This window comes from Ictalurus punctatus, chromosome 3 (genome assembly GCF_001660625.3).
Source record: "Ictalurus punctatus breed USDA103 chromosome 3, Coco_2.0, whole genome shotgun sequence".
Classification (NCBI taxonomy): Eukaryota; Metazoa; Chordata; class Actinopteri; order Siluriformes; family Ictaluridae; genus Ictalurus; species Ictalurus punctatus.
Genome location: NC_030418.2, coordinates 8,068,854 through 8,092,530, shown reverse-complemented (window position 1 = coordinate 8,092,530; position 23,677 = coordinate 8,068,854). Strand labels below are relative to the sequence as shown.

The following is a 23,677-nucleotide window of genomic DNA, read 5'->3' as shown; positions in this document are numbered from 1 at the left end:
ATACAGCACATAATGACAAACTTGAATTACACTAAACCTTTTAAGCAATTCGCACCAGTTTCCCCAAACCCTTGCAGATCATGGAGCATTTTGGTTATAAAGATAAGTTTGTGCTCGTGCATCACTGTCGTGCTTCTGTTCTACACAAGCTCCACTTTGTAAAGTTTACAGGTGACATTCGCCTTCATGGCATTTAATATAAAATGCTCCACTGCCATAAAGGATTTGGAGGTCACACACTTTTATTCTGCTGTCACTGGACTATTATACCTCCGTCTGATGGTGACTGAGGTCATGTTGGGTATAAAAGGTAACGTTAACAAACAGTAAACTGTAGAAGTTCATTTTTGTTGACTCTGGGTATTCTGCTAAAGCTAATGGCGTCACATTACGTGCGTTTGACGTCATGTGCCATCGATTAGGAAGCAGCTTATACTTCTGGTTAGTAAAAAAACGTTAGTGTTCCATTTGAGATGATATTACCCTTGTAAAATTCATACTCTACTGTCTAGAGTGCATAGTGTGTCATTTGGGACAACTTTGCTCTGTACTCTCTGATGCGTGTTTTCAGAACAGAAGTATCGTAGAAGTAAATGTGTCCCGTGCCACGCGCAGCCCGACTAATCGATAACGAGATTTGTTGACAATGATTTTCATATTATCGACTAGTTGTTGCAGTTCTAAAATTTAGCTAGCAAAATGTGTTATTAAAATGGCATAATATACTATCCCTAGATATTTGAAGTGCCCACTTTCTCTTGACCCGATGTCCTTAAGCTTACAGGTGTTTTGAAATTGCCACACTAAGACTGTCACAGACTGACAATTCACATTTGCTGTGCGTCTTCTTTTTTTTTTTTTAAACAAATCATAAGTCATTAGCTTTACAATGCCTTTACTTTAACTGATGTATATCAGGTTAGTACCTTTGCTCAGCATAGATGTCTTTAAAGAGTAGACCAAACTTCTTTTGCATTGATCACTGCCTTGCACATTAGACATAAAATTACAAAACACTATGTTTAAAGGCAGGGCATAGTGTGTGACCAGAAATTGCAGTTGTTGTCATCAGTTGTATTCCTGTGCTTGCATTATTTTGCTAGATGTTGTAATACTGATGTCGTTTTTTTTCCCCGCTAAACGGATGTTCTGATTGTTGCTCAAGGTGACGTCAATTCCCATGACTATGCGCAATATTTTTCATGTGACCTTTATAATTCAAGATACATGTGGAGCTTGTGTTTTGGTTTAACTGTAATTTTGCATTGTTCTTAAGCCTGGCGAGAGTTTGAATGCAAGTTTACTTATTGTTTTGTTCTTGTGTCTTGGCAATTCTGGATAGCATGCATTACTTACTACAGTAAAACCTAAGAATGTTATGATTCTTATCTGCTCAATAAAACAGAGTTAACAAGATCCATGACGGGTTATAATTATATGAGTAATGATAACTGATGGAGTGTCAGTCTAGGAGTTGCAAGTTTATTGTGTCATGTCTCAATCACTCACTCTGTTTTTGTAACCGCTTTATCCTGGTCAGGGTCACGGTGGATCCAGAGCCTGTCCCAACTACACTGGGCATGAGTCTGGAACACACCCTGGGATTCCAGTCCAACACAGGGTTGTGTCATTAGGGTTTAATTCTGACCTACACTCAGTCTAATGACAGAATAATAAAGAGAGGGTTAATATACAGGTCTGCTGCAGTCTGCGTGCTTCTGGGGTTTCCTCTGGGTACTCCTCCCCCAGTCCAAAGACATGCATTGTAGGCTGACTGGGATCTCCAAATTGGCCTGTGATGCGTTAGCCCCTACATCCAGGGTGTCCCCTGCCTTGAGGCCAATAGCGTTTTGTATGAATAGGTTTACGGTCAAGTGACTCTGTAAATAAAACATGCTTACTAGTGGCTTTCCTGTTCCTATGTAAAATGGTCCATTATCAGATGTTGAAACTGTTTTGACATTTGAAATTGCATCAGTGACAGATGATGGATAACCATCCTATTGTTCACCAAGCACACACACGTACCCGCACACTTAGAGAGTGGAGTAGCTCACATTAAAGGCCATGATGACAAAACTCCAATGGCACAGTCTAAGCCATTTAAGACCCTTAAGACCCAGAAACGGGCCACCTTTTCATGTCATGGATGGGATTGTAGAAGATCCCCATCTTCTCATCACTCGTCTGACACCAGCAGCCAAAAACACTCGCTCAGCAGATATCTACAGGCAAACCCTCTGGCCTACTGACTCACTACATACGTTAGTGATTTATTGCTGTAGTAGAGGATAAAGAGACAACAACTGGGAAAATGTGGAAACTAAAATGTAGTTTAAATATTGGTGGATACATGGTGTTTTTTTTTGTTTTTTTTTAAACCATGCTAAGACAGTAGCCTTCTTGACTCAGAGCTTTGACCCATCATCCACCGTTTCAAATCCACCAAACATTTTAGGGTTGACTCTTTAGGACACTTGAAAGTAATCTAGAAGCTCTGATAGCAGTGGACATATGGGGAAAAAAAGACCTAATTTGCACCATTAAATAAAGAGATGTGAAGCAGTATGATACTGCATGTCCACCAGAGAGTTGTGGTAGTTTTTGGTGGCTGCAACCACCCACACGGTGGACGATTTTTTTTTTGCATGGAAAATTCCATTTAACAATACCATCCACATGACATATGCACGTCAAAACGTACTACATGTTACTATTCTCAAAACAGGGAAATCGCATTTGAGGCAAGTGTGACAGTCAACACACACACACACACACACACACACACACACACACACACACACACACACACACACACACACAAACACACACACACAAACACACACACACACACAGCAGGGTACCTTACTCCTTCTACTAAACCCTGTGAGAAAGAAGTGCAGGTGTTTTCTCACTGAATCAGTCTCCTTGGAGAAACGACACACACAAAAACACTGATCAATATTCTCCCATTACACACATCCTCCGGGGAGTGAGAAACCCTAGAGGGGCTCATCATGAGTTCCACTCAGCACCTCACACACACAAAGTCTCTCTCCGCTACAGAGCACCTCTAAGGATTATCAATATTCATTAAATGCCACTACAATGACTTATACTTTTTCCCACATAGAAGTCACAGGGAAGTGTCATCCTCATAGGGCACATTGATCACTAAGTCCAGGGTTCAATTGCTTCCGGCTATTAGGACGGACTGACTAAGCACGTTTACAGGAGCTTAAGAAACAACTTTTGTAACTGCATGAGTGATGACAGAATGATTGGACACAGTAAATACGAAACACTGTTGTGAAGACACATGTTCAGAACTAGATCTCTGTGCCTTGAAAGGCAGGTTAACTCATCGTTTCACAGGTTTCTCCTGCTGTGACTAATCAAAGGCGTTTTATTTGTTAGAATGACATAGCAAAAATAGATTAATGATATAACTAAGCTTAAGGAAAACCAAATATTTGACGTTTTTCCCTGCTGGACACACAGTTGATGTTAACAAGTTGGTAAAATTCTGAGAAACCTGCAAACTGCCAGCTTTAAAATTTTACATGCTTGGCTCTGTGTCAGATAATCTAATCACAATATTAGTACAGGCACTGAGCACTTTTTAGGATCACCTGTATACCCACTCTTTCATCTAATCAGCCAATTATGTGACAGCAATGCAGTACATAAAATCATGCAGATACAGGCCAGCAGCTTCAGGTAATGCTCACATCAACCATCAGAATGGAGAAAAATGTGATCTCAGCGATTTTGACCGTGGCATGGTTGTTGGTACCAGGGGGTTGGCTTGAGTATTTCTATAATTGCTGATCTCCTGGGATTTTCATGCGCAACAGTTTCTAGAATGGTGCACTAAAGAAAAAACATCAGTGAGCACTATTTCTGTGGAAGGAAACGCCTTGTTGATGAGAAGTTCAGTGGAGAATGGCCAGACTGGTTCGAGCTGACTGAAAGGATACAGAAACCCAGATAACCACTCTGTACAGTTTTGGCGAGTAGAAAAGCATCTCAGAATGCACAACACGTCGAAACTTGAGGTGGATGGGCTACAACAGCAGAAGACCATGTCGGGTTCTATTTCTGTCTGAGGATGAAGTGGGCATTGGATCACCAAAACTGGACAGTCAATTTCTACAGAGTTACACAGATGGTAGGGTCAAAATTTGGTGCCAACTGCATGAATTCATGGACCCAACCTGCCTTGTCAACAGTCCAGGCTGGTGGAAGTGGTTTTATGGTGTGGGGAAAGTTTTCTTCGCACACTTTTGGCCTAGTAATACCAATCAAATATCGCTTAAATGCCACAGCCTTTTTGAGTATTGTTGCTGACCATGTGCATCTCTTAACAGCCACAATTTAACCATCTACTAGTGGCTACATCCAGCATGTCACAAAGCAACAGTTGCCTCAACATGGACCAGAATCTCAAAAGAATGTTTCCATCTTGTGGAATCCATGCCACAAAGAACTGAGGCTGTTGTGAGAGCAAAGGCAAGCCTTACACAGTATTAGTATAGCTCCTAATAAAGTGCTCAGTGAGTGTATGTCCTAATATTCACAGTAATTTTGAAAATGAGGCAACATATAAAAGATGGCACTTTTATCGATTAGGTTGGTCAGGCAGTGGTCTTTCATTTTATTTAGCCCAGGACCTGTTTTGGGAAACATGTTTTCCCAAATTGTCAGCTGTAGTCCAAAGGCATTTATTTGAATCATAAAATTCCATTTGTTAGGCTGCTTCTTATTTTGTGTATTCTGCTAATAATTTGCCTTTCTCATTATCATTAAATACATTTCATTATGGTACGACATACCATGAGCCAGTTTAGAATTCACACGTCTTAATAAAAGTGCTATTTAAAGTTACAAAAGCTAGACCTATAAACCCCTATTGTTTATATTGTGTTGGCGTCCTGTATGCTGCCACCTTGTGGACAGCAACTTGTAACTTTAACCCACTAGACGTCAGAGTCTAAATTTGGACATGAACAGCACAAAGTTGAAGTCTTACGCCATTTCCTACAATATGAAGTTATCTTACAGAGGTTTGTACTGTAGTTTCTCTATACATTAAAAATAAATAAATTGAAAATAGGATATTCCACATCATCGAAACATGAGTGTTTACAGCTGTCTGTAAACAACAGAGCATGGTGCAATTAAAATAGGAGAGAGAGAGAAAAAGTCACTTCCTGACTCGTAAGAGCTCATCTTTAACTCAGATTAATTAGTAGTTTCTATGGCAATGCCTACAACCCAATAACTGATACACCAACAGCGATTAGCTAAACAACAATTTAGCAGCTTATATTGGTTTGTTTTAAGATTAAAAAAAAAAAACTATGTAAAAAAAAATGCTCAATTCATTCAGTTTTAATAGTATGTGCGCTGTCACAACTATTTTAAAAAAAATCTACACACCAAAAATTACTAAGGTTCAATGACGTGTCAAATTGAACACTATAGTTTTGTCCCTAGTAAGCTCATGGAAATCACCAAGCAGTATCGCCACAGGAAGACCCAGTCACTTTAAAAGCCAAAATGACAAATATAAACTGGTTTGCTCCTAATTTGTTTCCACAGTGTAATGTAATTACTGCTCTATTGCGGCAGCCTTTCATCAAAATGTAAACAGCAGCGCCATCTGGTGGCTGAGTCTCTTCCATAGCCATTTTAATGCAAACAGTGGGCAATGTCCCACACTAAATTTCTGGCGGTTTTAATACCATATCTCCCTGGTGTGAATAGTGAACTACATCTCACTAAGTGGACACACATCTCCTTTTATCGTTAGGTCTTTAGTAGGAAATGAATACGGATACTGCGGTGAAACTGGACTTTGCATTTCTAACCCCAACAGCGTGCAAATAAAGCCTCTGGTTTGCATATACGTACATGGAACCTATTAATAAAGCACACACACGTCATCACTTAAAATGTTAGGTCATATTGTACTTTGAAGTGTTTTATGACGCATCTCGGGCATTAAGCCGTTCATTAGTAAACAACCATCCTCAGTATGGGTAGGACTACCACTGCGTGCAAATGCCAGACCAAATTTAATTAAAGTTTTATTTGCTCTATATTGACAGCAATAACAAAAGGGCTGTGATCCACAAACTAACCTAACCTGTCAGATAGCGTTTTAATTATGCCCAGAGCACTCAGTGTTCACTATAGAGTAACAGGCTAGTCATTAAACCTGGGGTTTTCAAACGATTTGTATGCAAGAACCCCATTTTGTTAGCAGCACAGATCAGTTTTATTCAAATAAGCACATTAGGAATATTTTTATTTTATTGGAGCCATTGCTTTTTCCACCCAGTAACACTTTTTTTAACATACAGCAGGCCTATAAACATTGTTTCATTCTATATTCATATAACATGCTATAAAAGTATTAATATTGAGTCAAGCTGATATTTTTTATAGTAGATTTTATATCACTGAGGTTTAGCTTATGAAATCATCAACTTCATAAAAGAAAGACACTGAATGCCTGCCATAATCTAACCTGATTCAATTAAAGCAATGTGGTCTATTCAATTAGGTTTTCATTACAATTAGTAATAACTACAACGACTAAAACAGTATACTGGCAGTTGGTAGTAGTTTATCATTCTTATCGTAATCACATCCTAAAAAATATGTAATAAAACTGCGGACCCCAATTTACGAACCACATTATTTGATAGTAGGCGCTAAAACGCTGCTCCGGCAGTTCCCTAAATGTCCACCAGATGTCGATGTCCACCAAAACCTAAACTACAGTAAATCTTTACTACAGCACATGCTGTATGTTTAAAACACATGAACACTTATTTCTAGTTTTTTTTTTTTTTTTTACTTAAACAGACAGCAAGAAAAAGATGATTACTTTAATGTTATTTTACAAAACGTCAAGAAGGCAACTTGATGTAAACCATCATCTGACAGAGAAAAAAAAAATCCAAGTTGGTCTGATCAGCTAGCAGCTGCTAAAACCCAAGCTGGCAAACCAGTTTGGCCTGTACTTGGTTAAATTATGTGATTACATTAACTTTAAAATATATGGTTTCATTCTGAGTACAGACACTTAAGTATAAGCAACCTGTCTATTTTTTTAGCTTCCCTATTAACAACTTGTCTAAATTGTTTGAAATGTATTACCTCATTACCTGTAACTAGACTACTGGTGTGATATTTACTTGAAATAACTTGTCTATGATGTTGACTCCATAGTGGTCAATTATAAACTTAATTAAATCTGCAAGCAGCGATGAACGGGCCCTTGCACCAGGGTGCACATTGGAGCTGCTCTTCCAGGGGAATGCAATTCCATTTATTTTTAGCACTTTTTGGCACTTACATGTTGTTAGGAATGTATTACAATGTAAAACATGCAATTTCCTGTTGGCAGCAAGTGGTGCTATGACTATAACTAAAAATTGGCATGTAGTCTTCAGGCCAGGATGCTTATAAAACATGTTGCCAGTAGGTGGCGCTATGGCTATAACTGAATATTGGCACATAGATGTCCTCAGGTCAGGATTCCTATCAAATATGTAAAGTGTAGTGCAGATTGAACACTATGTCTGAGTTAGTGTAAAACATGTCAGTTCATGTTGCCAACAGGTGTTGCTGTGAATATAACTGAATATTGGCATGTAGATGTCCTCAGGCCATGATTCATATCAAATATGTGACATTTGGTACAGATTGAACATTGCATGCTTGAGTTATAACAACTTCCTTTTCAATAGGGGTAATAGCACGCTTTAGCACTTAGCTAAGTGTTGCTAGCATGTTTCAAATTTGCTGGCATATTATTTATATGTTGCTAGGAATACATCAGCATAAAACATGTCACTTTCTGTTAACAGTAGGTGGTGCTATGACTATAACTGAATATTGTCATGTAGATGTCTTCAGGCTAGGACTCTTATCAAACTTGTGAAGTTTGGAGCAGAATGGACATTGTATGTTTGAATTGTAACAACTTCCTTTTTCATGGCGAAACATCGAAATTTGTGAGACCGCCACGCCCACGCCATGCAACGAAAACTCAAAAGCTTTACAACTTAGCATTGTCAAGCTGTTTAGATTAGACTGACCAAATATGACGTCAATCTCTAGGAGGAATTTGTTAAACTACAAGGCCTGGAAATAGCAAAATCTGAGCAAAAATGTAACAGAAAAATCAAAATGGCTGTCTTCCTGTTCAGTTGAGTGCATGGGTTCAAGAGACTTTTTTGTATGTGTTGGCATGTCACATGTTTACCGAATTTCATACATGTACGTGAAAGGTAGCGCAAGGCACACCTTGAAATTTTGTAGGTGGCGCTATCGAGCTATTTTGCCACACTCAATTCTAAAACCTGTATCAGATGTACATTTCCGCCAGGTCTGGCGATAATCTTCCAATAATAATAATAATAATAATAATAATAATAATAAACAGAGCAGATCCAATAGGGCTTCACATCAGTGGTACTCTGGGCCTAATTAAGAGTCCATCATTACAGAGCATCTGGCCAGAGAGCTGCACCAGAAGCTCAGTAATTTCAAAACCATGCAAAAGAGAACAATAGACAGACATTTCACAGACGCAACTTTGTGTCACTATTTCCTCTTCTGAAGCAGCCACTGAGAGAATTTACTGGAAACGAGAGTCAACAAACTGACACACAGCCCATGTTCACACCTATAAGCATAATATTTACTCGCATTGTATATGCTTATTTACACTTATTTATTATTTATGCTTATTATATATTATTTATGATGTGTTCTAGATCCAGTCAAAATTTTAAACCAGCACGAACATGGCCACCTGTCTTAAAAGGGCACAAAAAAACCTACTTTTATATTAGCCAATCATTAGCTATGTCATGCTTCTACATCATGTATATAGCTTCTTTTTTTTTTTTTTGGAGGGGGTCCAATAGCTAGATCATCTTGCGTGTTACTCCTGTTCTTTCTGTTTGAAGAATATGGGACATTTATACGTGTTTATCACCTGCCCCGTTGAGGTGGCGCTGGAAATTACCCTCTAATTCATAGATTCATGAATGTAGCGCGCGCACCGCTCCACTCAAACCACATGAATGGAGACCAGAGGAAGTCCCACGACACTGTTACAACTGCTAAAAACAAACTTCAGGAGAAACTGACGATATGACACGCAAATCCTAGGCTGCTAGATGTTGAGATATTTCTAAATATGGTGCGTTTCGCCACGGCGCTGATGTGGTGACGTTAAAACCGCTCTTTTCTGCGTTACACGCCACGAGGCGCTTCTTTTTCTACCCGGATACAGCGGCGCGCGTGCTGTCAAAGCACACCCACTGACCAGGCCCCCTCCATCCCGGCCACGCCCCTATCCATCTGTCGGCTGGGTGACGCAGAGAAATGAAACGTACGTGACTCAACACAGAAACTACGCAGCGGATCCCCGTTTATTACACACGCAGGGCATTATTATCAACGTCTTTTTAAACACGGGTTCTACAGAAGTTAGAGGACGCTGCGAGTCAAACCCATGCAGATATATGAATTAAATCCAGCACACGCTCTAATAAATAATACCAGCACGACTGACTTCATGGATAGTTGCTTAAGCATCGTTTGCATTTCCTCTGCAGTTGTATCTGTTTGAAATAGAAGGAAGAGGAAGTTAGATACACTCTCCTGCTTTACCGCACAGTTCCTCTTATCATCGCCCAATGAGAATAAACTGATCTAACTCGGCAGTTCTCTTCATTATGATACAGACTTAATCAAAAGAAAATGTGTCACCTACAGCAATCATAATGCGTAGTTCAAACTGCAGCAGATAATACTCAGGATAATATGTGTCTGTGCGTGGACTTAAATATACTTGCTTAGAGTCTGAGAAGTTTGGCACATGTGCAAACCTGTCTGCAAGATGTACCATGTAAATGATAGAACAGGACCGCCTAATTCGGACAAGAAAAACAAAACTGAGCTTGGATTAAAAATATTTGTAAAAACAAATCCAAAATTAAAATGCTGAAAGTTATCATGTTTTTTTTTTCTTTCCTCCCACAGACAGGACAGTATGAGTTTAGTGTACAAATACTTGGTAACTTACCGATTATTCTAGTGGAGGAGTACTGAGCCCTCGGACTGTGACCGTGTAACTTCGGTTAAAATGACTAACTTGAGACTTTTAGGTATGAGCTTTTGCACAAAACTGCGAATAAATAACCTAAGAAGCTTCGTCTTCCTCGTTGTTTGAGTTTGAATTAGTCTGTCTCTCCCCCCTCAGCTCGTCGTGGACTTGACTCATTCATGGAGTGGAGCCTGCGTTGAGTCTGTCCGGCGCCGCTGGCCACGCCCACTTCTATCCAGAGCGTCAGACTCGCCACAGATTCAAATCTTCCTGCTTGTGTGAATGAAGTTTATCCCGTAAAGCGGTTAACGCCTTGATAACTCTCTAAACAACACGCCCTGTCAATATTACTACTTCTACGTAAAGTTAAAAAAAAAAAAAAAAAAAAAGACTAGTTGCTGGGAAAAGGGCCAAAACGGATACTTTAATAGGGGCTCGCGCTGCCCTTGTAACCAAATGAGTGTTTAGAGGAAACAAATGCAGCTGAGCTGCACACTGGTTTTTTGGGCGGTTCTGGTTTTGGCAAAAGGAAAGTAGAGGGGGGAAAAACGCTGAAAATGCAGCTCGGTTGAAATATTATGTCTGATTTTTCCATGGGACGTTTTGGATGGTGAGGTGTGAGAAAAAGAATTGGGGCGTGTGTAGGAGTTTGCCTTGAAAAAGCCTGTTCACACACGCTCAGAGAGAGAAAGAAAGAGAAAGAGAGCAGAAAGGAGGGCGTGAAAAGCTGAGCAAATTCACATCAACTGAACATAACTACAGTCATTCTGTCAGTTCAAATGAACCCTGACTTCCTTTATCTGAAATATATATCTACTGTTAGTCAGTTCAAATGAACCCTGACTTCCTTTATCTGAAATATATATCTACTGTTGATGTGTCTGTGGAATTGAAACACGTGTGTGTGAGAACACTTAAAAGTTCCCAGCAAGCCAAATACCCTGAATACTCTAACACCAAGTGTGAGAAGGTTTCTATTTCCAGGTTACTGACCTTTTACACAGTATGCTCATTCACATTCCAGACATCCTTTGGCTGCCTCACACTAATTTCCTCCTTTACTAGACTGATAATTACACCAAGTAGAGCATTAATCAAAGGCCTTGTTCTCTCCAGCAACATGGATATGTGTGGGTATGAGGTTTTGCAAATCCAAGTTTCATCAGAAATTTGAGAATGCATATAAAGTGATGTTCTTTGGGGGTTATTTCTTTTTTTGCCACATCAGGAAACCAGACTGAAGCTGCATCAGAAATATGGTTTGTTTTTATTAAGATATGGATAGTCCATAGATTATCTTTTTTTTTTTAAATTCTAGCACTGCCGTGAGCTTAAGGAAAAGCACTCGCCAGACATTTAGAGATTTAAACGTGTGCCAATTCTGCTTAGTTGTGCTGAAATCTAAAAACAGCATGCTACAGAACATGCTTCTTAAATACAGCATGCCAGTGGTTACACGCTTCTTGCAGTATGACAAGTTGCTGGAGTAGCTTTGCTCAATTTGAGTAACTTCGAGCAGTCACTAATTAGCTCTCAGACACATTTCACATTACTACACATGCGCCTGCTTTCTGTCAGCTATAGAAAATAAGAGTAACTAATAGCGGTGCCTTGTCATGATACTGAGGACTGTCAGATTTAAGATATAAAGATACTTTCTAAATTGAGGCACAAGATTAATGCCCAGTCATTCTCTTAGTCTTGGTACACCACTTGCTGCCATACAGGAAGCACTGCTCTGATAGTTTCTATGCTTTTATCAGTGGTGTGTTGACAATGCAAAAGACCCAAACTTCGCAGTTATTGAAGAACAAATGAAAACGCAGTTCTCCTAAAGTTCTCTTCTTACACAAACACAAAAAATTAAATGTAGCAAGATTATCTAAAATAGATTTGTGCAAGAACAGAACTTTCAGTTCATCTTATAGTAGAGTAAAAACTGCAGACACAACAGCCAGATATCAGTATTCAAAGCACAGTGGGGCGAGCACTATTTTAAACTGAGAAATGTAGCAATGCAAATAGTGTGGAATGTGAGTGGGTGTGTTTGGCAATGTGCTTCCAGGCTGGGAAATGTTTTTCATTTGCACAGGAATGCTCTTGTTCGTTTGCTCAGGAATAACACTTGGTTTGTCAGTCATGGCAAATATTGAAAGAAAAAAAAAAAAAAAACTCCACTGCATCATAAACAAAAAAGATGTTTAACAGACATATAAGTGTGAACCATTGAAAACATTTACTGACACCATTATCACAGGCACAAACATGGATACAAATTATTTACATAACTGCAATACTGCAGCGGTCAACCTTGAGCCTAAGGACCTACTAATTAAAGTAGGACTTACAATGAAACCTGGGCCGGCTTTTACACATCCCAGAAAGGATTTCCTGTTAGTTGGGTGTTGGAGTCTCCCTAGGAAAACATTTGGTCTTCCCTAGGAAGACATTTGTAATTGTAAGGGAGCATATTAGGTTCATAACCTCTGGGGCTCAGAGGGAAAGTGCTGCGATATAGCAGAGCCATCATCGTGTAAGAGCAAAGGACTGAGATGCAGAAGGCCTCGAACAGGAACACCCAACTGACTGAACTTCAACAGCAGCTCAGGGAAAGAGGCACACCCTGAAGAAGAGAAAACAAACAGATCAATATATGAGAACATACAAGTCAGAGTCATGATAGAGGGATCACCTCCCTTTTCTGGAAATTTGCTAAAATAATTAGTGGGTTGCGTCAACACTGTAAATTCAATAAAACCAAGACAAGCACATACTGCTGTAAACTCAGTGGAGTAATCAGAACACTCTCACATTCACACGTTACATTTTTATCCCTTACGCAAACAGATAGAGATATGACCAGAATCAATATCGTTTTACCCCCAAGGTCTGTTGTGGCCATCTTCCTGAAGCTAGGAATTGAGTGGTAGACCAAGAAGCAGGCTAGAATGCTGCTGTCTGTATCGTCACTGGTCGGCAGCCTGCTAATGTACTCTTGTAGCACATGTCTGTTGTCTGTGTATGAAAGATCAAAGGTCAGAGAAAATGAGAGTTTTCACGACACTGCTGATTCAAAATACGCTTGCTTCCATTCGTGCCAGATGTTGTTTCTAAGAAAGACAGTTCTTAAGCATTTCACACTTGCTAAGAACTGTTATTACACTGCTAGAAAATGACGTCGGTGGTATTTGCAGGCATCTGAGCTTTCAATTTCTTTTATACGCAGGCAAAAAGGTTTTCACATGGAATTTACACTATGTGCACAAGAACATTTCCTTTTTGTGGCACTGGAAGCTGTAAACAAATGCAACAAGTGCCAAGCATATTATTACTATTACAAAATCCATACTTTATCTGGCCATTAGTTTGTTTCCATAAAATTAAGGACTAAATATTCAGTGTGATTTTACAAGGAAAGAAGAGGTAGAGTGCTCTAGTTTATGCCTATTTAAATACACAATGGTGCTAAAAGCTACTGCCTACTAACCACCAAGCAGGTGCAATCATGTGTCCTTAAAATACTGAAAAGGCCAACTTCCCCATCAAGAATCAAAGATCCTGAAACTAGGGAGTATGAATGAGTACGAGTAGAAGTGCATGTTTTATGGGTTGTTTATTTTTAATCAGTATTTTACTGACAGCAGTATCAAAATGAGTAACCTAATTCATATTGATCAATCAATACGGCATCATACAACTTATTATTTAGCTTCATTTATAATTCTCCAGACACACACGAGAGTCTTCATTCACAACGATTACAAGACATGTAATTTACCAGGTTAGCTACTTGATTTTAAATTAAGTGCATAAGATAGCTACAGGAGTTGGATCGAGTAAATTCGCAAGTGGAGAAGCGCAGTTTTTGCTTCTTTTCAGAAAAATGTTTCTGTACATTTTCACAATCCCTCGTCGTCAATGATCCATAGTGGCTGATCGCCAAGAACGATATGCTAACAGTAACAGCTGTTATTTTCTTGCTAGCCAGAGTTTGCATCAGCATTGGTTACTGCTGTGTGCTGCATGCAATGAGTGTTATGTTTATGCTGGCTTAATTCCTCCAAGTGGTATTTTCACAGAGCACAGTTTGCAGTCTGCTTTGCTTTGATTGCCACCATTAATACTGAAATACATCCAGATCATCTGCATTTTGTGTCATCTGTCCGTCAGTGCGACAGCGTACACTAGGCTTATGTCACATAGTATCAATTGGGGGTTTTTTTTCTTACAAGTATGTGTATGAGTAAACGTGTATGAGCATCAGACTGATATCAGTATTGGTATATATGCATCCTTTCTCGAAACCGTTCAGTGTGGCCTTTTCTTACCAACGAGCCAGCGGTCTAGGGCCTGGTCGGCCGAGCTCTTCATGACGGGCAGGAACTCAGAACTTAGCAGCAGACCACGGCTTTGCCTGCGCGTGTCCCGCAGTCTCTGCTGTAATATTCCGCTCTCACAGAGCTCCAGCACAAGCTTCATCTGCCACAGGGAGAACGTCTCACTCAGCTCACCCTGCTCCAAAGCCTTCACAACCTTAAAAGGTCACACCGACAAGCACAAGCGCACACAATGTTGTGTTATAGTTAAAATGAACATTTGTAAATTGTCACAAAAAATGGGCGAAAAAAAATCAAAAATTTTAAGTGTATTGCAACCAAATCACAAAGTGACTACAACTTTCTGTTCTTCTTGCACAACAAAATACAATGCTATGGTTAGTGAGTGCAACTTCAAGTATTACAATTATACATCTCAAGCCACAAAAGATTAGTCAATTCATTTATTTCAGTTGTCACTGGAAGAAAGAGACTGACAAGCACACACTGCAACCGAGTGTCATTATATTAATTTGAGCTATTAATAAGCCAGTCCTAAGTTTCATTAGAGTTCTTGTGTCATTCGCATAAACAGACCTATGCATCAAAGGTGTCCAATCTTCTCCAGAAAGGGCCAGTGTGGGTGCAGGTTTTCATTCCAATCAAGCAGAAGCCACCACACCCGAGTCTATTGAAAGCCCGGATCAACTAATTAAACAGCTGGAATTAGGTGTGGCTCATGCTTGACTGGAATGAAAACCTGCACCCACGTCGGCCCTTTGCGGATAAGACTGCACACCTCTGCTATAAATCAGACTAAATCGTACATTTTTATATGTCCCTAAAAATAAAAACACCTGGGCCAAGACTATTGAGGTTTCATTGATAACTGTACATTCATCAGATTTTAAAGAGTTTTATTTAAAATTTTACAACATTTAAAATAAAAAAACATTTCCTCTTTAACAACTGTCTATGGATGTCTCAAAGACATCTCAGCAAAAGTCAAAAGGTTAAACTGTGGAACATTTGTGAGGTGTTGACACTCGCCAACAAAATGAGTAGTTACTGAGTCTCTGTACGCCTCACTTACTAGACGCCTGTCAGTCTGGAAGTCGCCTTCATCTTGATAAGGCTTTGTTTCTTCATGCGAAGAGTAAGGTGTTTAGGTATAAGCAGCGTCACTTGCCGTTTTTTTTGGTGTTGGAAGAAGACAAACAGTGAATTTGCTCCAGTGTTTGTGCTCCCCAACAGCAATGTGTAAGCAAAATAATGCAGTGATCGATTTTAACGGAAAATGTGGTTTGAAGGAGAACCCTCAACTTCCTAGATCAGTAAACACTATTATGTTATGAAAAATAAATTACTTGATCAATAGAGATATGGGTGGGCAGCATCTCCGGATTTTCCTGGGTCACACATTCATATAGTATAGCTGAGAATAAGGCCACGGTCTCCTGTTTCTGTGGAACAGAAACCCAAGTGAAATAAACAAACAGTGAGAAACACATGAATAATAAGAGGAAAACCACAATAAGAAGAAACAAATACTTCCTGACCTCATGTGTATGAGGATGGGTGGAGCAAAGTTAGAAAGCCTTTACAAAGTCATATAATTAATTAGAATAACCAAGCAGAGAATTATGGTCAGCTAATATTTTTGATGCAAACACATTTTCACAACGCTGCTTTCCGGCCGAGCTGAACCGTTCCACTCTACAGTATATAGTGCAAAGTATGTGCAATACAGCAGCGCTTTAAAAAAGCCTTGTTTTTACCCACAGCTGTAATCAATGTTTTGGCTGTACACCATTATTTTTCACTCAACTCACATTCTTCATGTTTTCAGAGGCTTCACAGAAGTACTTAGCAAAGGAAACCAAGGCAGCGTCTGACGTGAACGTCGAAATGGCTTCAGGCTGCAGGGAATAGATGAAAACAGAGAGGAGAGACAGTGACAAAGTAAAAAGGTCATGCAACCAAACACATGCCCAATCCAACAGAAATGTTCATTTGAAATAAATCTTAGTTACTCTTTAAATAACCTCTTTTTTATGTAACCCACTAGTGTATTATTTAAGTCTTGCCTCCAAACTCATCAGCCCTTGTGCGAGAATGTATGATGTTCCGTAACTTCAGTTCATGGATGAAGAAAATTACACTACTACTACAAATGTCTTCCCAACATAAAGCATATGTTAAAGTTTACATTAGACAGGTAAACTGAGCCTGTTTGTTGTTGCGCTGCACAGCTTAGCTAGCGATTCCTGATAAAGAATGGAAATTTAGCCAGTTAGAATGTATATACGCTTTTAAACAGGGAATTTGCTAACTCTGTTGATAACATGTAACTTCACATCGGGACTTGTCCATTAAAATTATGATGAGCTATTTCATGGCTAGATGCTGGAGTACAAACAGTAAACAGCCTTTGTGTGCGTTTGTGTACACACATATCCTTATCAGTACAAAACATAGGGTCTAAATAGCTTTCCAATCATTTCCAAATGGAAAGGAATTGCCACATGGGATGGAATTAGCCACATTTTCCATTTTATTGTAACTGGAATGTTTGGTTTGGGACCAAAAAAAAAGGCAATCACTAAAATCTTGCACAATATGCACTGTCAACATTTCTATTTCAAATTTCATTTAGGAACCTGGGTTGGACCGTAAAAATAAAAAAAAATTAACAAAAATATCCCCCCACTTTATATTTGTAAATCCTTATGGTTTCAAAAAATATATAAATTAATAAAATAATAATAACTGGATTAAGTGGACCTTAAACTTCCGTAGCTATTTATATGTTTCAGTCAAACGAGTGTATGGTCTATGCCTTGCTCTGCATTTTTTTTCCATCAGTGTAGAAGACTTATAAATTGTGGTAGTAATTTGATTAATATTAAAATGATCAGGAATGTGTTTCAGGAGGTACCAGGTAAACTAAAACAGATCATCTAAACAGTGTTTAATTACAATATGCCTCAGGACATGTTTGGTATCATTTCTGTCCATATTTCATGGTGAACGATGTGGTGACATCATAAATATCATATAGGTTTAGGAAACAACATTTACAATATATGTTGCAATATGTGCTCTTTCTTCACACACACAGTTTGCATAGCAGACAGTTTTCCCTGACCCGTTCTCAGGTATTTAATCCGCATACAGTTCCGTAGGGTGAGCTAATTTGTTAGCTGGGGTCTATCCTGCCATAAAACCCATTGTTTCAGTCCCATCTGATATCTTGGTCACTTACATTTCAAAGAAGCTCAGGGGTAATAAAAAATAAATAAATAAATAAATAAATAAATAAATAAATGAAAAAGGAGTGCATGTTTAATATAACCTGTAACATTGAGGAAGGGGCTTATAACAACAGAGGCTGCCTTTTTGTCATTAATGGTTTATCATCACGCATCCTATGTCCACAACTCAGATCAACCTTCTTGTCACTCACATTTGTCTCTATTTCCTGTATATCCTTCATTTGTGTTTGTTTAATAAAGTCATTCGTTATTGCTCTCTCTAAATATTCAGCAGTTCTTCCGTAAGAAAAGTATGCTGCATTAAAAGTACATGACTGTATTTATATGGTTATAGTTTCCTAAGCTAAAGTTGTAGTATGTTAGACACATTAAAATCGACCTCTGATAAATGAATATAAAAGGTTACTACTTACAAGTTTAAATGGAACCTCTGACAAGTAAATAGCAAAGGCCAAGGCTTGCACGTCGATATAAACCTCTGAGCAAAAAATAATTGTTCATTATAAGCTATATAAAAGCCTCTGACCTAGGAACATCTCTTTGTAATGAAAGTTTAGCATGAAACTGCTTTAGACTAAATATAAAATCACAACACTGAGGTATTATACTTCCAGCACTAACTAGAAGATTATCCTTTGGAGTCAGCTAATTAATTAAATGGAGTCAGATACATAAATCATAAAACGCATTCATTCACGCGTTTGAGAGCAGTGGACTAAGTATTAAACCCTTTATATTTTAGCCCTACATCAGCCACACAGACAGACCTTGAATGTGCGCACTTCTGGGTTTCTGTTGTTGACACTAGGAGCCAGCAGGCTTTTCCAACCCCGAGGATCATCCTTATAGGGCAGCTGTCCAGCACGCAGCTTCACATAAAGAACTCCGTCTCTGGAAAGGATGGACCTGGAGCAGAAAACACACGGCTCGAGGGACTGCGATTAAATACAAACACTAGACGTCAAGCATCGTACGATACGGCACGCTGTGTAGACTTACTGCAGATGCTGAGTTCCTTTTGTCAGATCGATGTTTAGTTCCCAGTATCTTGGACCCTTCACTTTAATCTGTACACAAACAGGTTTCACTTGTTTTTAATATAGGCGTAACAAAATCTAAACTGGTGTTATAATACAAATTTTAGTCGTTAGACAATTAGACCAAAAGCTTTTTCTCAAGATTTTCGATCTTGGTTGAGTTAGTCTGATTTAGACTGGGGATGTAGACTGCAGTAGTGGTGTAATTTCACCAAGGAGCATTTTGTGCCGTTTTGCAAAAAATTCACCCGGACAGGGCTTACATTTCATCACACCCTAAGAAGACTGAATTAGCCTTCTCAAACAGATCATGCATAACAGGTTCAAGTGAAACGTGATGAACAAACAAACAAACAAACAAACAAACAAACATTTCAATACAATGATATAATACTAACCTAAACACCACACTGACCAAAACATTAGAAACAAAAACCTTCTACTAATCAAGCTGTTCAATCATCTACAACCCCAATTCCAAAAAAGTTGGGACACTGTGTAAAATGTAAATAAAATCAGAATGCAATGATTTGCAAATCTCATAAACCCATATGTTATTCACAATAGAACATAGAAAACATACCAAATGTTGAAACTGAGGAAATCTAAGAAAATAAAATAAGGTAATTTTGAAATGTCATGGCCACAACACGTCTTAGAAAAGTTGGGGGGGGGGGGGGGGGGGGGGACAAAAGGCTGGAAAAGTAAAGTGTTACTAAAAAGAAACAGCTGGAGGAACATTTTGCAACTAATTAGGTTAATTGGCAACAGGTCAGTAACATGATTGGGTACAAAAAGAATATCTTGGAGAGGCAGAGTCTCTCAGAAGTAAAGATGGGATGGAATCTGGGTGGAAGCATATGTTGCTCTAAAACCTGTATATACCTTTCAGCATTTATTTACAGCATCCCAACTTTTTTGGAACTGGGGTTGTAGTTAGCCATTTGATGACTCATTTACTAGTCAATCATTTTTCTTTGACTAGTCAATTGGCATTTGTTTTAATGTAGTCCTTTTGGCTGTTACCTGTTTCAGTAGATGAAGTTCAGGGAGCATAGTGGGAGCCATCAATTCCACAGTTGTCTCCTCATACCACTGTGTTTCCTATTAAAACACACAATTTTATGCTTTTATGCTTGAAAATCAGTAGACACACAGTACACGTCACAGACTTGCTCATCCACACAACAACTGTGTGTAATCAGGCACAGAGGAGGGAGGGGGTCTCAGTAATTGTAGTTAACAGTGTGTTTCCAATCTTCAGATGCTATAAGGTCATTTAAAAGTCAACCCCCCCAAACAAGTTAGACAGAAGTGCCAGGAACCTGCAGTCTGATGCATTACCATGACCATGTTTACTCACTACAGAAGTAAATTCTCTTTAGTGTTACTAATTCAACAGTTATGTCAACATTTATAGTTGGCTGCTTCACTGAAAAAAAGCAGTATGTACACATGCAGTACCTTGTAGGTGACATCAAGCAGGGCGTAGCAGGGTTTCAGAGTGTCCACGTCTACAGGAACAAGCAACCGAGGCTCAGCTGCAAGCACACAGAGGTGACGCAGGGCCTGGAGATGATACCTGAGGAGTCAAAAAATCCACCACGCACAAACACCTTTGTTTGAATCGCTGACCATTCTCCATGAAAGAAGCCAGCAAAAAAAACACAAAGCGGTCCAAGATGCAATCATATTAAAACTATTCTGAGTACAAATACAATAATATTTTTAATTATGAACATAGCAATAGCGCTAAATTCCGCAGAACAACGAGAGAAGGGAGACTGTAGTGTATTTACCTATTATCGGTGCTATGAGCAGGGAAGTGAGGATAAAGAGCACAAAGAAGGGCAGCAATGGCGGAGTTGGAGGTGCTGAGTGTGTACCTGTGAACAAAGCCGCACGATGCTTTATTGTTCCACACAGCCATTGTTTAACAAGTGATCCGAGTTGTGTTTTAAAAGCAATTTGAGCCCTTTGAATGGCTTTCAGTTAAAAATAACAGCTGCACCGATGAATGTGCTTGAGCAGTTTCAGGAGGGAAAAGAGGCTCTTGTGGTACGTTAGTCCCAGTTAGTGCTGACATTCTCTCTCTCCCTTCGAAACCCTTACACAATTGCAACGTTCACAGGCAACAGTTTATATACACACCTGCATCAATCTGGCAGTGTGTACTACCCTTGCCAAAAATTATGGTATCACTACACTTAAAGGATGCTCACCCAGCTTTTTTTAATTTTATTATTTTTATTAAACTTCATTGCAAATAAACAAATCACAGATATGACACAAAATATTTGTTTAACAGCTGAACATTCCGGCTTCATGGAACATACCTCCAACAAATTTAATTAAATTGTTTTAATTAATGGCATATTTTTTCCCAAATCTATTTGGAATAGATTTCTATTACATTTTCTATTTTCAAGGCATATTGCTTTGAGTTTTCTATCCTGACGTTTGCCATCTTCCTTGGTCAACCCGATATGTTTTCCTTTTATAACCTTCCCATTTTGTTTATACTTGCATCAAATTTTAGACACAGCAGACTGGGAACAACCGGAATCTTTTGCCAGACATTTGTTTTATAATCCTTTCTATTGTTTCAATTGACATCTCCCTAGTTGGTGCCATGTTTCCTTTCAATTAGCCAAGTCCAACAGTTTGTTAAGGTCTGTAAGAACTCTCTTTTAACTGCAGACTAACTAGCATTTTTAGAGTTGGTATTTGTTATTGTAGAAATGCAAATTACAAGGTGATTTCATATTTTATTTCCCCTCTACTTGATCTGGAATAAAATATGCCATTGATTAAAATAATTTCATTTTAATTTCAAGTTGTTTGAGACATGTTTCATGAAGCCAGAATGTTCAGCTATTAAACAAAAATTGTTTTGTGTCATATCTCTGATTTGTTTATTTGCCACAAAGTAAAAAAGCCAGGTGAACACTAAGTGTGGTGATTCCATAATTTTTGCCAGGGGTTGTAATATGTGGAGGAGAAGGATAGGACTTTCTGCCCTAAGATCAACTTTCTGTTACCCAAGAGACATTATGTGGTAATGGCCAGTCTTGCAATAGCAAGTGAGGTAAAGAAATACATGTTAACGGTTAGGTTTACATAGCAGGAAGTAGCAATGTTCCTGAAATTATTTGAAATAAATAAGATGTGTGACACGGTGGCTTAACACTCAACCCATCAGTCATATAAACATGATGTGGAGAAAAATAGTAAAACATAGCAGAAGAACAAACATTACTTGAATCATTTGATAAATGTTCAACCTCCGCTGCAAATCAGGTTTATTGTCAAAATGTACAGACTTTCAGCTGTTTGCACTGAACAAATCAAACAAAAGCAATCGAAATATTGAAAGAAATTTGAATGCTTCAAGTGGTTTCCCCAAATTCAACTGAAAATGCAACTTATAATGATTTCTCCAGCTTCACAATTATTCAGCCCCTCCATGGCAAACATCTTTAGTACTTAGTAGAGCACCTTTTGCTGTTATGACCTGCTGGAAACGAGATGCATAGCTTCTGGCAGCGTTCCTGAGGAATCTTAGCCCATTCCTCATGAGCAATGGCCTCCAGTTCAGTAATATTCTTTGGTTTGCATGCTGCTCAAGGCTCAAGTCAGGTGACTGTGATGGCCCTGTAGAATTTTCCAGGACTACTTCTGCAACCAAGCAGAAGTGGAATTTAGTGGAATTTGAGGTATGCTTGGGATCATTGTCCTGTAGGAAGGTCCAATGATGCCAAGTTTTCCTCAAAGACAGCATGATATTTTCTTCTAGGATTTCCTGATACTTCAATGAATCCATCTTGCCTTCCACACGCTGCAGGTTTCCAGTGCCAGAGGATGCAAAGCAGCCCCAGAGCATCACCGAGCCACCACCATGCTTGACTGTGGACAGAGTGTTCTTTCTTCATTCTTCTTCCTGCAGACATACCGTTGAGTCACGTTGCCGAAAAGTTCCAGTTTTGTTTCATCGCTCTACAGACAGTTTTCATCCAAAACTTCTGTGGCTTATTTATATGATTTTGAACCTATTTTTCTTTGTGCGTTTGGGTCAGTAATGGTGTATGTCTTGGAGTTCTGGCATGGAAACCTTCTGCGTATAGTACATGCCTTACCATGCTCACTGAAACCTCAGTGCCTGTCACTCAAAGGCTTTTCACAACCTGCCTTCCCAGAAATCTTGTTACAGCCATTGATAGCTTCCTTTTTTTCCCCGTCCAGGAATTTCATATATTTTCTACCCTTAGCCAGTTCAGATATTTCATTATGTTGTGAGGGATTCTATTCAGGGGGTTGAATAATTTTGAAACTAGAGAAATCATTATAAGTTGCATTCTCAGTTGAATTTGGGGAAACCACTTGAAGCATTCATTGTGTTGAACTGTTTCAGTTGCTTTTGTTTGATTTGTTCATTGCAAACAGCTCTCTGTAAATTTTGACAACAAGCCTGATTTGCAATGGGGGTTGAATAATTTTGATTGCAACTGTAATGTACATAATGCCTTCATCATGTGATTATCAACACAGGAAAGTTGTATTTGTAAGTATTTTTGCACAACTCAAAGGGCCCGGTGTTATGGCTGCAAGATGCACTGACCTGCCTCCTCCAAGAAAGAGTAATCCCAAGGCCATGTGGTGAGACATATGGAATCCGTAGTTCATCTCACCAAAAGTACGCTTGTGCAGAAAACGGCAGAGCTGAAGTACCTTTAGGTTCCCTGAGCCAGCCATAACCATGGAAGTAGCCAGAAGCACCATGCTTAGACATGTCTGCAAGTTATACTGCCCCGACTGTCAGACACATGCCAGAAAAAACAGAGATGAGACAATACATCATTAAGTGATTGAACTGATTTGATTTCTCCTTCTTCGAGATACAACTCACAACTGTGG

The 23,677-nt window shown here is 39.0% G+C and overlaps 1 protein-coding gene and 1 long non-coding RNA gene across 3 annotated transcripts in view; both read right to left on the bottom strand.

Annotated features, from left to right (window-relative positions):
• The window catches only part of LOC108263757 (uncharacterized), a 34,881-nt gene extending 24,391 nt beyond the window's left edge, over positions 1–10,490 (bottom strand). The window contains exon 1 of the long non-coding RNA XR_001812260.3: positions 10,115–10,490. This is a non-coding gene — a long non-coding RNA (uncharacterized LOC108263757). The remainder of the gene's footprint in view (positions 1–10,114) is intronic.
• Positions 10,491–12,348: 1,858 nt separating this feature from the next.
• Positions 12,349–23,677, bottom strand: part of anapc1 (anaphase promoting complex subunit 1) — a 57,250-nt gene continuing 45,921 nt past the window's right edge. For both annotated transcript variants that reach the window (XM_017464563.3, XM_053679507.1), the window contains 12 exons: positions 23,670–23,677; positions 23,382–23,575; positions 20,563–20,649; positions 20,228–20,345; positions 19,790–19,867; positions 18,726–18,793; positions 18,494–18,632; positions 16,284–16,370; positions 15,819–15,914; positions 14,464–14,668; positions 13,016–13,150; positions 12,349–12,758 (listed from right to left, as the gene is read on the bottom strand). The exon at positions 23,670–23,677 is cut by the window's right edge and continues 52 nt beyond it. In XM_017464563.3, the coding sequence (XP_017320052.1) occupies positions 12,613–12,758; positions 13,016–13,150; positions 14,464–14,668; positions 15,819–15,914; positions 16,284–16,370; positions 18,494–18,632; positions 18,726–18,793; positions 19,790–19,867; positions 20,228–20,345; positions 20,563–20,649; positions 23,382–23,575; positions 23,670–23,677 (1,361 nt within the window). In that variant the 3' untranslated portion in view covers positions 12,349–12,612. The remainder of the gene's footprint in view (positions 12,759–13,015; positions 13,151–14,463; positions 14,669–15,818; positions 15,915–16,283; positions 16,371–18,493; positions 18,633–18,725; positions 18,794–19,789; positions 19,868–20,227; positions 20,346–20,562; positions 20,650–23,381; positions 23,576–23,669) is intronic.